Raw genomic sequence first — 16,121 nt, 5'->3', positions numbered from 1 at the left:
TATCTTGAGTTAAAGATCCTGTTTGTGACACCAAAGAATGGTCGCGGAAATTCCAGCAACTGGTGTGGTGGTCGATGCGTGGGGTGAGATAGTTCAGGTTAAACAGAAAAGACAACAACTGTCACAGTCTAAGTTTATTGTATAGAAGATTGCAATCAGCGGGGAGCACTTTACAGGCCATACAGAATAGCAAAGCATCTCTCCCGAATCAACTTGCTCAAGGGTATATATCAACTACATCACAGGGACCGTTCCTATTAGGGTGTCACAAAGGCAACTGCTGAGGGTGTAGTCATATGCATAGGTCACAAATGCTGTTGTAATTGTTTCAGCAGTTTCAACATCTTCAACATCTTTGACAACTTGAAATTGTGAGCTGCCCAACAACAGGGCCAACAGTACAAAATGTTCCTGTAGTTAGTAAAGCAGATATGGAGTTACAAGCAGGCATTGGGTTAGTTCAGTATTTTCCCCTGCAGTTTCAAATATTCTATAAAAATGGAGTAATATTCACTGGCATAGTGTTAAATATAGTACATATACATTGTTAATATGGCTTCAGTGGTCTTTGCTATCTTCATTTCATGTAAAAAAATATTCAGTTTTTTCTTCAAAAATGTTTGAATTTATCAAAGGCATGCTAAAAATGCATGTTAAAGTTGTGGCCTTTAGCAGCACCTTTTGAAGATACATACAAGAGGCTGACACGTTAACGTTTTGCAACCGCAGCCTGCACAGCAGAAAGTAAAAGATGAACCAATACAGGGATATGAGTGAAAAATCCCAAAATCGAGATAAACGTATGTCTTGTACCAAACACAACAGTTACTTTCAAGGGAGCAAACAGAGCCTTTATAACATATGTTTTTAAAATCTTGACCTTGTAGATTTATCTTGACTTGAATTGACTTTGATTGAGGCTGCTCAAAAAGTGAGGTCACATTTGCCAGGTTGAGACTTAATGAGGTAAAAAAAGGAATTAATTCTAAGCACAACTTATTTATGTTGTCCAAGTCCAAAAATGAGATATTGAGTCTTAATTGGACTTGTGATGGGACATGGTTAAATAAAAAAATGTAAATACATGAATAAATATTTATTACCATTTTGACGAGGGGAATGACAAAATGACCTGGTAACAAGTTCCAGGTATGAATGAATACACAATATGTTCACTCAAATGTGCGCCTCTAAGGCATTAAAGTCTAATGAAGTATTTTTTATTGAGATTAAGGAAGAGTTAAAGTTTACTTAAAACAAATATATTTGTACATTCCACACACGACATTGTTTCATTGTAGGGTAGGTAATTGATATTTGACTTTACAGTCCACAGTTTGTTAGAATAGACTGTTTGAAATCAACCTTAATAAATAATGAAAAGGAAAAAAAACGTTGATCATTACTGGCGAGAATGTTGATGAATCCTCCAGTGCTCTGTGTTATTTTTTGGTGACGTCAGCGCCGTTCTTTGGGATAAAGACGATCAACGCTGCTCTGTCGTCCCCAGATTCTGGCTCCCATCCATCGAGCTCTGGCAGAGCATCGTGAAACCCTCCCGGGAGCGATTGGAGCTGCAGACCAACTCCAACACGACCAAGTTTGACAAAAGAAAAAGATTGATGAACGATACTTTGTTTTTGATCAATGTTTAACTTACTTTTAATGTACTCAAGAGCTAATTTTTTCAGACCAAATGCCTTGAAAATAGGGAAGAAACAGAACTTTCTCATCTCGCAGATTGACAGAAATTCTTTGGTTAAATGCTAAATGCCACTCTGCCCTTTTATTTCAACCTCACCATGTTTCTGAACATCGGACAGTATCGCTACCCAGTGTTTGTTTTGTGTTTCCTGCTGTACATGTTTATTGTAGCTGCTAATCTGGTCATCATCCTGGTGATTATAAAGGAGAGGTCGCTCCACGAGCCCATGTTCATTTTTATTTTGTTCCTTTCCGTCAACTCTCTCTTCGGCTCCTTCGGCTTCTTCCCCAGCTTTCTGGGGGACCTTTTGTCTGACAGTCATATGATCTCCCGTCCGGCTTGTTTCGCTCAGATTTATGTCATTTACACCTACGTCTCGAACGAATTCACCATTCTGAGCATCATGGCGTACGATCGCTACGTGGCTGTGTGTCACCCTTTACACTACCGCAGCAAGATGACGCCCAGAGTGGTCTCCAAACTGGGAGCGCTTGCGTGGATCTATCCGGTCTTTCCTATTGGAGCATGTTTCTATCTGTCCTTCCAACTTCCCTTGTGTGGGAATAAAATTCCCAAAGTATTTTGTGCCAATTGGCCTGTTGTAAAACTGTCCTGCGTAACAACTTTCATGAATAATCTCGTTGGCATGTTGGCCACAACGATAACCATCGTTTTGCCCTTGGCCTTTGTTCTTTACACGTACATACGCATATTGCTGGTTTGTAGGAAAGCCTGCTCTGCCTTTAGGGGCAAAGTGTTCCAAAGCTGCCTACCCCACGTTGTCACATTTGTCAGTTATTCCATCACCGTGTTTTGTGACATTGCACTGAGCCGCTATAATATAGAAGAGTTTCATCCGTTTGTCGCTGTAGTTTTGTCGCTTGAGTTTGTGCTGATTCCTCCGATTCTGAACCCTCTCGTATATGGCCTCAAACTCCCGCAAATAAAGAGACGTATATTAAAGATGTTATCATGTTAAGGAAGACTCAAAATTGACCTTGTAGTTTTACTTTGACTTGCATTTATTTATATTGAGGCTGCTCAAAAAGTGAGCTCATGTTTGGAAAGTTAGACTCTAGGGGTGAAAAAATTTATCGATTGTTAATAGATTGTAAATTCATCAAAAAGAATAGATTGTAAGTAGGTTGTCCTTATTTTAGTTAAAATCTGTTAAATATATTGATTTTATAATGACATCCCATGGCAAACATTATGCAATGTGTGCCCACACTTTTGGAATTCTGAAATCAATGTTTGATATGAGAACATATGTATATTATTAGTGTTTGTAGGCTCTCTTAAATATACTGAATTGATTTCTATGGTTACTACAAACGCTCTCTAATTGATTTTTATTTTTATTTTATTTTACATGTTGTATAATGTTTTAAGTCCAGTTTCAGGTTTTTTCCCTCCAAGTGAAAATATTTCAGTTACATGGAAAGGAAAGTCGTCCAAAATGGAGATGTTGAATCTCTATGGCAGTTGTGATGGGGCCCGGTTAAATAAAATAAATCGTATCAAATATTCAAACATATCAAAATATTGATTACAACATTTTGAGGAGGCGAATTACAAAAACACCTGCTAACAACTTCTAGGTATGAATGAATACACAATACTCAATGTCAACTTGCCTACTTGGAAAAAAAAAAAAAAGAGAATTACATTTTGTTAATATTTGGGAATATCTATTGTTTTCCAAGTCAATTAAGAAATGAATATTGAGAAAAGACAATAAATACTAAAATCTTAAATGTGATCTCTTCTGTGAGGTAGGGTGGAGGTAAGAGTGATGAGGCTGTTGACCACTGGGTGGTTAAGCAGCTTCCACACACGTGGATGTCCTACCTTGATGAAACCATAAAACTGTGTTTAATTAAATTAAATACCTCACATCTCAAAAATAACATTCTGTGCAATGCATCCGTAGTAAGCAAGAAAGTATAAAAAATAACACGTAAAACTATGTCTATGTCAATCATGTTTGGGCCTGTGTATTAACCCCAATGCAGCACCATAGTAAGCTGGCACACACGTATAACTAATATAAAAACCTAATGTAAAATAATATATATTATAAAGTAACACCAAGTAATTGCTTAACAACATCCTGTCACCCAAAATTTATAACACAAAATGCATGGATGGCACAACATATAACAGATGAACAAATATTATGAAGAGGTTGCATTTTCCATCGCCTACCTTGATGAAACCATAAAACAACAAGTGGCCTTATAGTAACAGGAAGCGGCTGCAAGTAATGCCAACACAACCAAATGAGCAGAAGGCCCCCTGGTGGCAACTTCAATGAAACACCTTCCTACATATTTCACATGTACTGTACTGTGTACAGAGGTGGAAGAAGTAGTGGAAAGCCACACTCTAATAAAAGTAGATATCTTACTTAAAAACTACTGCGGTAAAAGTGAAAATCAGTCATTAGGATACTACTTGAGTAAAAGTCTTAAAGTAGCTTATATTTAATGTCAAAAGTAAAAGTAAATGCTGTGGAGGAGAAAAAAAGACAGATTTTTTCTTAGGATTTTTTTAATTGCTCTGATTTTATTCTGGTTGCTAATATATATATATATTTTTTTTCCGGTAAGCATGAGATGCACTTCATTTGGTAAGATGCGTATTTCACTCACATAAAAAAGCATTTTTGTAAATACAGCCACGGGTGTTCGTCTCCATCTCCTGCAGGTGCGGTTGCAGGTGGCGCACCATCCCTCCTGGAGGAGGCCGTCGCTGCGGCCATGGCTCATAGGACAACCTATTTTATTTTTTATTTATTTTTTCTCTCCTCCCTTTCCTGTCGTTTTCCGATTGGTCCGTCCGACCTCTGAGGACGGTGTGGTATGCAACAGAGGGTGCATTTAAACAGAGAGAAGGACGCTTGGGCGGAGTCAGGGCAGGACGGCTCCCACCTCTCTGTGTGTTTTTTTGTTTTTTTCTCAGGCGAGACTTGGAAAATCAACAAAGTCATTGCAGGTAAAATGGTGAGTGGTGCTTCCAAGTGGCCATGGATAACGTCTCGGTGATCACGCTGTTTACTCTCTCCGGTTTAGACTACACGGCCGAGCAGAAGCTCACCCTCTTCTTTCTGGCTCTGCTCTGGTATTTAATGATCCTGTTTGTCAATGTCTCGCTCATTGCCATCATCATCGTGGATAAAAACCTGCACGAGCCGATGTACATCTTCCTATGCAATCTGTGCTTCAGCGTGCTGTACGGCACGGCCGGGTTCTATCCCAAATTCCTGCTGGACCTCTTGTCGTCCCACGTCGTCTCCTACGCCGGGTGCATGCTGCAGGGCTACGTGATCCACTCGGCCACGTGCGGCGACTTATCCATCCTGGCTCTGATGGCGTACGACCGCTACGTGGCCATTTGCCGACCCCTGGTGTATCACACCGTCATGACCAAGCGGCGCATCACCGTTCTTGTGTTTCTCTCCTGGTTTTTGCCCCTTTACTGCATGTCCATGAACTCGGTGACGCTTTTAGGGTCCAGGTTGTGCGGCTCGCGCATTGACAAGCTGTACTGCGTGAATTGGATGATCGTGCAGCTCGCCTGCACCGCCCCCGTGGCGAACACCGCCGTCGCCTATTTCAACATTCTGCTCTACTTTGGCCACGCCGTTTTCATCTTCGGGTCCTACATGTATATTGTCAAGACGTGTTTTGTTTTTAAAGAGAGCAAAGGGAAGTTCATGCAGACCTGCGTGCCGCATCTGGTCTCCGTTGTCACTTTTTCCGTAGCTTTGCTGTTGGACATCCTGTACATGCGGTTCGGGTTGAGCGATTTACCCAAAAGCGCACAGAACTTCATGTCTATAGAGTTTCTGGTGATCCCGCCCTTCATAAATCCCCTCATATACGGCTTTAAACTGAACAAAATACGTTATAAGATCCAGAGCCTTTTCCCTGTGTACAGGAGTAAGGGAGCATGTGAAGAAAAGGTTTGGAAACTCAGTGCAGTGCTGCACATCTCCAGTAGAAATAACTTGAATAAGTGAAAATAAATAAACATAAAGCAGCTGATTTAGGCTGATTCTTTTTTTTTTCTGCTTTCATATGCATTTTTTTTGGCATATTTACAGTATACAGTATGACCTGCCTTTATTCAAACAAAATCTTAAATCTGATAATTAATACAGTGATTCTAATTGTCTGATGTTGTTGTGGATATTATCACTTAATAAAACACTCATGAGCCAATATATATCTTGTTTTCTAACCCGTGCATTAACAGACTATGGAACAGTAGAATCGACTTTTAATGAATTTGTCATATTTTATGTTCAATTCATGCTTCATAGTTATGTGATATGTCCCCAAATTGACTTTATTTTTATTGATGTGCACCACCTCTTCATTAGAATCATAACAAAGTGCATTATTGTGAATGTCATTACGACATCATTGTGTTTACTGTTTGGTGTTATATTTAATATTTTTAAATTTGGGCTTATTCTGGTCGCTTATTCAACCATGTTTATCAATGCTCAATTTCTAAAGAGAACAAAGCACATAAATGCACTAAATCAAAGCTGTTTTTCCTCTTTCTACTTCTTCTTTGCTGCTGGATTGATTGCACGGGGGAGTTTAGTGATTTGTGAAAAAGCAGAACCCTCAGCCATGAGTCCTCGAATAAACAGGTTAACACTGACCCGGAATTTACAATGAAGATCTATTATAAAAATGGGTGACTATCTAGACACCATCCATCCTAAAGGAGAATTTTAGCTGTAATAATAGGTTTGTAAAGATTGTAATAATCATAAGAGAAAAGTCATGTCTTTAATTGTTTTATTTCCTTTCTTCTTTCCTAATACTAATTTGCACTAAATCTGTTGGCTTGTAGCTGTTCTTACTAAAGATGATAATTTAATTTAATTTAAATAATTTAAAGTATCTAAATTTGTGCAGGAAGGAAATCAAAATGATTTGTGTTTCTAAATGGTATGTGATCACTAATTTCCATACGTTCAATACGTACCATTTGTGTCCCACTGATATGAACTGTACAAATATGCATGTAAAGTAAATGTAAAAGAGTTTTGCACTGAAAGAAAGTGTCCTGTACTACATGCAAGTTTCAGATAAACTGCATAAAACATGAATAAAAACAATTTACACTTAGCAACAGTATTTTCGCCTGTTCCAACCCACTAATACTAAACTTTACCCTGAAATATAATCATTACAATCCTTCAGAAATCATATTAGATAATATATTATAAGATTTCTGCAGGATTGGAATTTATTTATTTATTTGTTTATTTATTAGTTTATTAATATTATTTATTTATTCGTATTATTTATATTATTTATTTATCTGTATATAATTTATATATAATATATTTTTGTTGCACTACTATCTGAATCCATTTCATAACTTGTGCTTGAAACATCTTCTTTTGTGAGTAATTATAGATTATGACAAATTTACATTTTCGCCATTAACCGTTCACCATACCATTCACTCAACCCTGTTACCTGAACACATACACTATGAAATTTTGGGAATATTCCACAAGTCACATGTTCAGCAGGAAGTTGCATTATCTGAGTTCCTTGGGAAGGAGGAAGTAACATAAGTTCATTCATTCATTCGTCTTTCTGTATTTTCACTGATGTTGTGATAAGGTCACTCTCAGAAAATGGGATATTATTATTACCTGAGATGGGTAAACACATTATTGAATGGTTAAATGCATGTTTTCTTAGTTTCAACAGTGAAGATGATTAAAAATAATGAAATTGTTAAGAGTTACAAGGGCTGAATGCACCTTAATTGTTTAATCACCCATGTGTTCAATTGTTATTTTTGTAATATTTTGCAATATTATATCATATAATAATATAATTAATTATATGAATAAAATAAGTATAATTATCTTTATATAAAAATATATATAATTAAAATATATAATAATTTGGCAGGGACAATAATTTTATTTTCTATTTCATTTATTTGTTCATTTAAAATAACTATTATTTTAAATAGGTCACTAAGAGTATTTGTATTTGTTCCAATTGGACTGGTATATCTGGATATACAGTAACAGTTCTCAATAACATTATTTCATATATTGTCAGTTCTTCCACCCAATAAATACAAAGACAAATATAATTAATATATTTCCCTCTTAGCTTCCTCCCAACTTCTTTTTGGGAAACACAATTGGATGGTTTGATTCCCCAGCGTACACGTTGTCCCAGCCCCATAGTATAATAACGGCACAGAAGGAGAAATGACACCGAGGAGGCGCTACTCACTGCCTTCACCTATCCAGTTTCACCTTGTGCCACAAGACGAAGCGGTAACTCTAAGATGAAATGTTCCAGGACACTCAGAAAATTGAAATGAAAGGCTCAGCTCATGCGATGGAAAATGTCTCTCTGGTTCGCGTGTTTACTCTTTGGGGGTTTAACGAGACGACGGAGCAGCGAGCCGCTCTCTTCACTCTGTCCTTCCTCTGTTACTGTGTCATACTGGTGGTCAACACTTCCATCATCTTGACCATCGTCATGGACAGAAACCTGCACGAGCCCATGTACATTCTCTTGTGTAATTTGTGCATCAATGGACTTTATGGGACCACGGGCTTCTACCCCAAATTCCTCTTGGACCTGTTGTCTCCCTCCCAAGTTATCTCATACACCGGTTGCCTCGTCCAGGCTTTTGTGATGTACTCCTTCGCCTGCAGTGATCTGTCCATTCTCTCAGTCATGGCCTACGACAGATATCTGGCCATATGTCGACCGCTGGAGTATCACTCCGTCATGACCAAGCAGAGGCTCTCACAGTTGGTGTGCTTCTCCTGGCTTTTGCCTTTCCTCTTTTTTTGTATCAATGTTCTTCTGACATCTAGATTAAAGCTGTGCAGCCCAAATATCCAGAAACTCCTCTGTGTGAACTGGATGGTTGTGAAGCTGGCGTGCTCCCCCACAGACACGCTCATCAATAATATAATGTCGTATGTCACCATAATATTTTATGTCCTCAACGGTTTTTTCATCATCTGGTCGTACATGTATCTGATTAAAGTGTGTGTGAAATCCATGGAGAGCCGGAGCAGGTTCATGCAGACGTGTGTGCCGCACCTGTTTTCGTTGCTGAACGTCGGCGTGGCTTTGCTTTTCGATCTGATGGACATGCGCTTCGGCGCCGGGGGAACGTCCCGAGCCCTCAGGAACTTTTTGTCTCTCGAATTTCTGGTGATACCTCCTGTTCTTAACCCTGTCATCTACGGGTTCAAACTCTCTCAAATACGAAATAAAGTGGTGAGACTGTTCAGACCAAGGAGGAAGCAGAATGTGTCCGGAGCGATTTCGTAGACCAACGGTAACTGTTTGTGTGAATAGGAGGAATAATGTGTTTGTCTCCCTGACACGCCCTTTCTTGTGCTGATTTACAAAGTGTTTTTTTTTCCCCTCCAACCCAATCTTAAAAATTCTTTGTTGTGTAGATAAGTAACACGCCCCAATAACCCATCAAAATACGGCGTATTTTTCTGTCTACACTTTCCTCACTTTCCTTGCAAAGTAATGACAGGGTTTGAAGTTTTTTGGACTGACATTGATGTAACTTAATAAATGCATATTTTAAATATGTTTAAGTTGTTATACATTGACTATGATGTGTTTTGCAACCAATTCATCATAGAGGTTTGAGCCACTCCATTGCTCCAGAAATGGTGGGAAAAAAAAAACCACAAAATTAAACTACATTAACCTCAACATTTGGCAAAGCAATTCTTAAGGCAAATATCCATTATTGTTTCCCAGCCATTTGTGTGTTAAATTGTCTGCGCTGCAGTTTCCCTGTCAGGGAATATTAAGCAAAACCATAATATAGAAAATGAACTACACATTTAGAGATAATTGAAACATACATGGAACAGATTTGTTGTGATTTGGTGACAACAAGATAATAAAGTGACGATAATAAATGCATCTATATTTAAATCACTTGGAAACATGAATATGCCATTACATGTTGACGTGGTTTTTGTTGTTATATTAATAGTGGAGTTTGACATTCGAACACATTGCAGTGTTTCTGAGTGCCATGGCAGAACCCTGAGCACCACACAACGAGAAACGCAGTAAAAATGAATAGAACATTTTCTGCAATCAAAGGTGGCCGGCCAGTCACTAGGGCACCACCACACCCAAAATCTCACTCGTGAAAAAGGTTTTTCTAAAATATATTTTTAATGTATATTTTTATATCTAAAATATTATTTTTCTGATAAATTGTGCCAGTGGAAAAACGCGTTATTCCAATTTCTTAGAATTTCTGTTTATTTACCAGTCTTGTTAAACAATACGCACGGATTTGTTTCCATTTCCTGCTCTGGCGTTCAGTGTGTGGGGCGTGGCTTTGCTGCCAGGTGACATATTTGCTCCACTCTCATTGGTTGCCCCAGGTGTAATTTTTTCTTCTACTTTAAAGATGTTTTGGAGGTAAAATGGAAGTAGACAGACACGGGGGACACGTCTTCCAAACGGTCTACAGCTTTAGGCAGGAGGACAAATAACAAAGTGTAAGTTTGGTGTTTTGTGGTTTCAGAGAAAGTTCTGGCTAACGCTGAATTTCTACAAGAATCGTCTTTGCTGTTTCCCATGTTGTTCGCAGACACTGAATTTAAAATCCTGCATCTCTGCACTTTTTTTTTTCCTTAGAAGGGGACGTATTACGCTCCTTTTTACACAAATTAATGAAGGTCTCTAAGTTCCCCAAAACATGCTTTTGAAGTTTTTTGCTGAAAATACCACTCATGTTATGCATTATAGCCATTCAAACATCCCCCAAAACCATTCTGTTTTGGAGGCTCTGTTTAAGTGGGAGGAGCCACCCTCCAGAGGCCCCGAGTTCTTTGAGCCAGTGGGGTTCGAGCGTTACCCCGGGTTCTGTTGTATTTTGTCCGAAACTTTCACTGATTTCTGACCTTATCAGTCCAAAGAAATCTGTTTTTGAACAATTTAGAGGTGAGAAATTATCAATCCAGTGATTGAATCTTCACTCATATTAGATTTACAAGGCCTCATCTCGTTTGTTCCAACTTTCTTTGCCGTGCTCCAAGCTTGTGGGAGACACAGACACTGCACCGCGACTCTCGGACATTGGGAATTTTTGTTTCATGTCAACGTCAGAAAATAAAATAATTTGGATTATTATTTATATTTCAGTTTGTAACCATATTTTTATTGGTTTTGTTTGGAGAGACGCAAGACCTCTGAAGGTGTCCTGTGGTTTAAGTCCTGGAAGTTGTGATGTGGTGTCTCCATGGATCGGGGTTGTTGTTCCAGCACATCCCACAGATGCTCCATCGGATCGGACCCTAACCCCACCCATCCACATGATGTAGAAGAAAACGTGATTCATCAGACCAGGCCACCTTCTTCCCTTGCTCCATGGTCCAGTTCTGATGCTCACATGTCCATTGTAGGAGCTTTCAGGGGTGGTCAGCATGAACACTCCGACCGGTCTGTGGCTACACAGCCTCACATAACAAGCTGTGATGCACTGTGTGTTCTACACTTTTCTATCATAGCAGCATTAACTTTTTCAGCAGTTTGTGCTACAGTAGCTCTTCTGTGGGATCGAACCAGACGGGCTAGACTTCACTCCCCCCAAGCATCAATGAGCCTTGTGCCCCATGACCCTGTCGTCGGTTCACCGGTTGTCCTTCCTGGAACACAGTACAGGTATATCCCACCCCTTGACAGGTGCCATTGGAAGTAGATGATCAATGTCATTCACTTTACCTGTCACTGGTTTTAATGTTGTGGCTGATCTGAATTTTGCAATAATTCCATAATATTTTTTTTTTTATTAATAACTTAAACTATTTACATTTTTTTTATAATAAATATATTTGAAAAATATGATAAATTGGCAGGGACAACCATTTTTTTTACGTTTTTATTTATTTGTTCATTTAAAAAAACAATTGTTTTAGTTGAGAGTAACAAGAGTAACAAGAACTACAGTATTTGTTCCAGTTGGACTGGTATATCTGGATATAACAGTTCTAAATATCATTATTTCATATATGGTCAGTTTTCCGCCCAGTAAATACAAAAACAAATATAATTAATATATTTCCCTCTTAGCTTCCTCCCAACTTCTTTTTGGGAAACACAATTGGATGGTTTGATTCCCCAGCGTACACGTTGTCCCAGCCCCATAGTATAATAACGGCACAGAAGGAGAAATGACACCGAGGAGGCGCTACTCACTGCCTTCACCTATCCAGTTTCACCTTGTGCCACCAGACGAAGCGGTAACTCTAAGATGAAATGTTCCAGGACACTCAGAACATTGAAATGAAAGGCTCAGCTCATGCGATGGAAAATGTCTCTCTGGTTCGCGTGTTTACTCTTTGGGGGTTTAACGAGACGACGGAGCAGCGAGCCGCTCTCTTCACTCTGTCCTTCCTCTGTTACTGTGTCATACTGGTGGTCAACACTTCCATCATCTTGACCATCGTCATGGACAGAAACCTGCACGAGCCCATGTACATTCTCTTGTGTAATTTGTGCATCAATGGACTTTATGGGACCACGGGCTTCTACCCCAAATTCCTCTTGGACCTGTTGTCTCCCTCCCAAGTTATCTCATACACCGGTTGCCTCGTCCAGGCTTTTGTGATGTACTCCTTCGCCTGCAGTGATCTGTCCATTCTCTCAGTCATGGCCTACGACAGATATCTGGCCATATGTCGACCGCTGGAGTATCACTCCGTCATGACCAAGCAGAGGCTCTCGCAGTTGGTGTGCTTCTCCTGGATGATTCCCTTTTCCTTGATGTCCATGAGCATTATGCTCACGTCTAGATTGAAGTTGTGTGGCTCCAAAATTCAGAGACTCTACTGTGTGAACTGGATCATCGTCAAACTCGCTTGCTACCCTGCTGACACGGCCGTAAACAGCATAGTTGCATATATAACAATATTGGTGTATGTACTGCATGGGTTGTTTATAATCTGGTCGTACATGTATCTGATCCGAACGTGTGTGAGCTCCATCGAGCACCGGGGGAAGTTCATGCAGACGTGTGTGCCTCATTTAGTCTCTCTGGTCACGTTCCTTTACATGACAGTTTTCGATGTGATGTTCATGCGATTTGGCTCGACAGATGTTCCTCAAATGTTTAAAAACTTCATTGCAATAGAATTTCTCATAATTTCTCCACTCATGAACCCCTTAATATATGGATGGAAGTTGACCAAAGTTCGAAACAGGATTTTGTTTTTTTTACGCGCTAGAAAGAAATATTAAAATGGAATTCTGCATGTTTCATACAATTACTATAAATCACTGTATATGTAAAAATAAATTCTAGCATTCATGTCAGAGAAGGGTGTAACACTGACAGAAAATAACCTCCTGTCAATACAATCATCACTAGCGTTTCCATAATTACTATGACCTGTTTAATTAATGCTGAAATACTAGCTTTAGTAACAAGTTATGTTACTTAACTCAAAGAATATAAATCTGTCCGACACAACCAACAGCTTGTTTTAACCAATAAGCGTCATTTATTGTTTCAGAAATCCTACTGCACTTACGGTCCATTTTTTGTTTTGATTTTGTGATAGTCTTGCCATGTTATAATACTTTCTTTCATCCACTTGTCAAGTGGACACCCAGAACAGTATGTCTGCTATCTATATGGTTTCATCATTCTTTATTATCTTTCATATTGTTATTCAGCGCACAGGCTTTCATGACGAGACTTTCTAGGAGGCTCACGCCACGTCCAAATAAAAAAAAGTGATGCACACAAATCCTTCTGTGTCATCTCTAATGCTCTTTTTTACAGTGTTGGTCCACAAAGGAAAGTAGTAACAGCCAACCAGACCAGTAACAGTAACAAACAATAAAAATAAACAACTCCCTAGGATTGTCTCTAAAAACCAAGAACAACAGTTAACATATAAATTGAAACAATGTCCCTTGTGTGCTTTTCAACCGAAAAAATTCTGATAAAAGGTGCTGTTTTTATGTTGTGCTGTTTTAAGATATACAAGGGAAGTGAAGGTACAGTGCAATATCGGTCAGATCAGTGTGACAGGAAATAGGGATCAATGTCATCAGATTGGTGGGACTGTGGAGGTGCAGAATATTGAGGCTGAAGCATCGCTTGCCTCTAGTGCAAAACTGCCCCAAATTGAACACAAACTAGAAAACAAAAAGAGTTAGTTGTTGCTGTTCAGGCCGTCTCGTTGGACTTTTGAAGATCCAACACTAAGGAGGTTTTTCAGCCGTTCTTGCCTGTGTGGATAGCTTTGTGGCAAGCTTATCATGACGACAGCGTACCTCCGTCGCCACACGCCTTCTTCCTCTGTCAGTCTCTGCACATTGTCTGGTCTGTAGAACAACGAGCAACAGGACCTGATCGATCCGTTTTCGAAGACGTGGTGGCCTTGTCGTCAATGTCGACCGTTTCTACGCCCCAAGGAAGGGTCTGTGTGGCGTGAGAGACTTCGCTGCTCGTCCTCGGCCTGTCGATCACCTTGAATTTTACAGCTGTAAAGCCAGATTCCATCATGTGATCCACCATTGGTTTACCCATTGACCAAGTTTCTAATGATAGTCAGTGACATGATGATCATATGAAATAATTACTTTTTGAGGAGGTTAAATATGCATATCTCACAATTTTGAGGTGACGTTTAAAGCACCGGCTACTTCTGGCCGAAACAGTATTCAGTGGTTAAACATTGAGACATAATACAAAGGTTGATCTCTTCCACATTTAGGCCATAGCGTTTGAATATGTTGTACACTGGACAAATTGGAGTATTACATTGACACTCGTCTTTCTCTTGCACAAGCCACCTTTATAAACTATGACATTTCATATTTAAAACCAAACAATTCATAATGAAGATACAGGCAGTGAAATTACCCTGAAGCACGGATTACTGACGGAACGGCTCAAACTTATTATTATTTTTATTATTATTGTAAATATATAATAATGATAACAGTAATAATATTAATAATAATGCCTTTGTGACACGGGTAAGTCAGCACCCGGTCCTGCAGGTTGGGGGTTGGGCGTGGGGTTAACAACCTCACCCCGTAAAAAAAAGCATGTTATGGAAACGACGAGAAGAAGCCATTCTGGTAAGAAGCAAATGATGGGGGCTCGTCGCCCAATGTTCCAGATGGAACAGGAGGAACTAACTAACATATATATATATATATATATATATATATATATATATTTATACACACACACACTCTTTTAACGATAATACTAATCGACATGCAACACCGGGTTGTATTTGTACTTTACAACCAATCGTCTGTCTTTAATTCAATTTGTTTACACACCTTAACCGATATCAAAGTTATGTTCTATCTTGAACAATACAAGTACACAATGTATGAAAGCACAATTTTCCCTTTCGATCATAATTCACTAAAGCGTTTTAAGCTGCGGGACTTGATTTTTCATCAATAGCTTAGAAATATGGAATATGGAAAAATGACAGAGAAGTAATATATAGTGACTGACAAGGGTTTAGGATCAGGTTTAGTTTGTTTGTATGCATGGATATAATGAGTCCTCTTAAAACACTTCCACACCACCAGATCTGTTTTTGTTGTTCTTTATGCGATTTAAAATCACAACCATAGACCAACAACGAACTCAACTAATTTCTAAACTTCTGTCAAAACTTAGCCATCTATAACACAATACTAATTTTTCTGACTCAGGTTACGGGACCGGGTGGATATCGTGATGCTGTAAAACAGAATATAAATGAGTTGATAGGACAACCGCAGGTGGTATCATTCGCGTCACTCAACAGAATTTATTACAAAATCAAACATACAATAATAAACATTGTGTTTCATCGTCCCTTTTCTTATTCTTTATAACTTGTATCATGTATCTACAGTCAACAGCCAACAGGCCAAAAACCAACAGTAAGGCCCGTCGGTCAGATGGCTGACATCCACAAGTGGGTGCCACAGTGCAGCAGTGGCTTGGCTTTTGTCACAGCTGGAGAAGAGCGGAGAAGAGTCAGCAGTGTTTATTTGAACTCCACTTTTGTTCACGGTCCGGATGGTCTGTCTTGAGTACTCTATCGATAGTTTCAATACCACCTCGGACAGTTGAGCTGGGTAGTGCACTCACTGTGTTTCGTGCGGTTTGACACAGGTGCTGTTACAAAGAGTCTGTCGGTCTGACAAATCTCCATTAGTCCTTCTCTTATGCATAGCGGCTCCACTGGTATATTTACATTTTTGGGTTCAAACAGCACAAGTGAGTTTGAGTCACTGATATCTGCTGGCACTTTGCACTCAACATAGGCTACATGACAAGGTGGAATGGTGATCTCTTCCCTGCCTACTTTTAACATGGCATGCTG

At 39.2% G+C, this 16,121-nt stretch overlaps 3 protein-coding genes across 3 annotated transcripts; all 3 read left to right on the top strand.

Annotated features, from left to right (window-relative positions):
• Positions 1 to 1,763: 1,763 nt before the first annotated feature.
• Positions 1,764 to 2,684, top strand: LOC307243737 (olfactory receptor 10A3-like; the record flags this gene model as incomplete). The annotated part of the gene is made up of 1 exon (XM_080018667.1): positions 1,764 to 2,684. The coding sequence occupies one exon, from the start codon at positions 1,764 to 1,766 to the stop codon at positions 2,682 to 2,684; it is 921 nt and encodes a 306-aa protein (XP_079874793.1).
• Positions 2,685 to 4,733: 2,049 nt separating this feature from the next.
• On the top strand, positions 4,734 to 9,057 carry LOC307243954 (uncharacterized protein; the record flags this gene model as incomplete). The annotated part of the gene is made up of 2 exons (XM_080018924.1): positions 4,734 to 5,672; positions 8,065 to 9,057. 2 exons carry the CDS (start codon positions 4,734 to 4,736, stop codon positions 9,055 to 9,057), a joined length of 1,932 nt encoding a protein of 643 aa, XP_079875050.1.
• A 3,018-nt stretch (positions 9,058 to 12,075) lies between these two features.
• Positions 12,076 to 13,008, top strand: LOC307243953 (olfactory receptor 2C3-like; the record flags this gene model as incomplete). The annotated part of the gene is made up of 1 exon (XM_080018923.1): positions 12,076 to 13,008. One exon carries the CDS (start codon positions 12,076 to 12,078, stop codon positions 13,006 to 13,008), a length of 933 nt encoding a protein of 310 aa, XP_079875049.1.
• Positions 13,009 to 16,121: the final 3,113 nt, after the last annotated feature.

Source organism: Zeus faber (assembly GCF_960531495.2).
Source record: "Zeus faber genome assembly, chromosome: 18".
Lineage (NCBI taxonomy): Eukaryota > Metazoa > Chordata > Actinopteri > Zeiformes > Zeidae > Zeus > Zeus faber.
The sequence above is the reverse complement of the archived record's forward strand: the minus strand, read 5'-3'. Positions and strand labels throughout refer to the sequence as shown.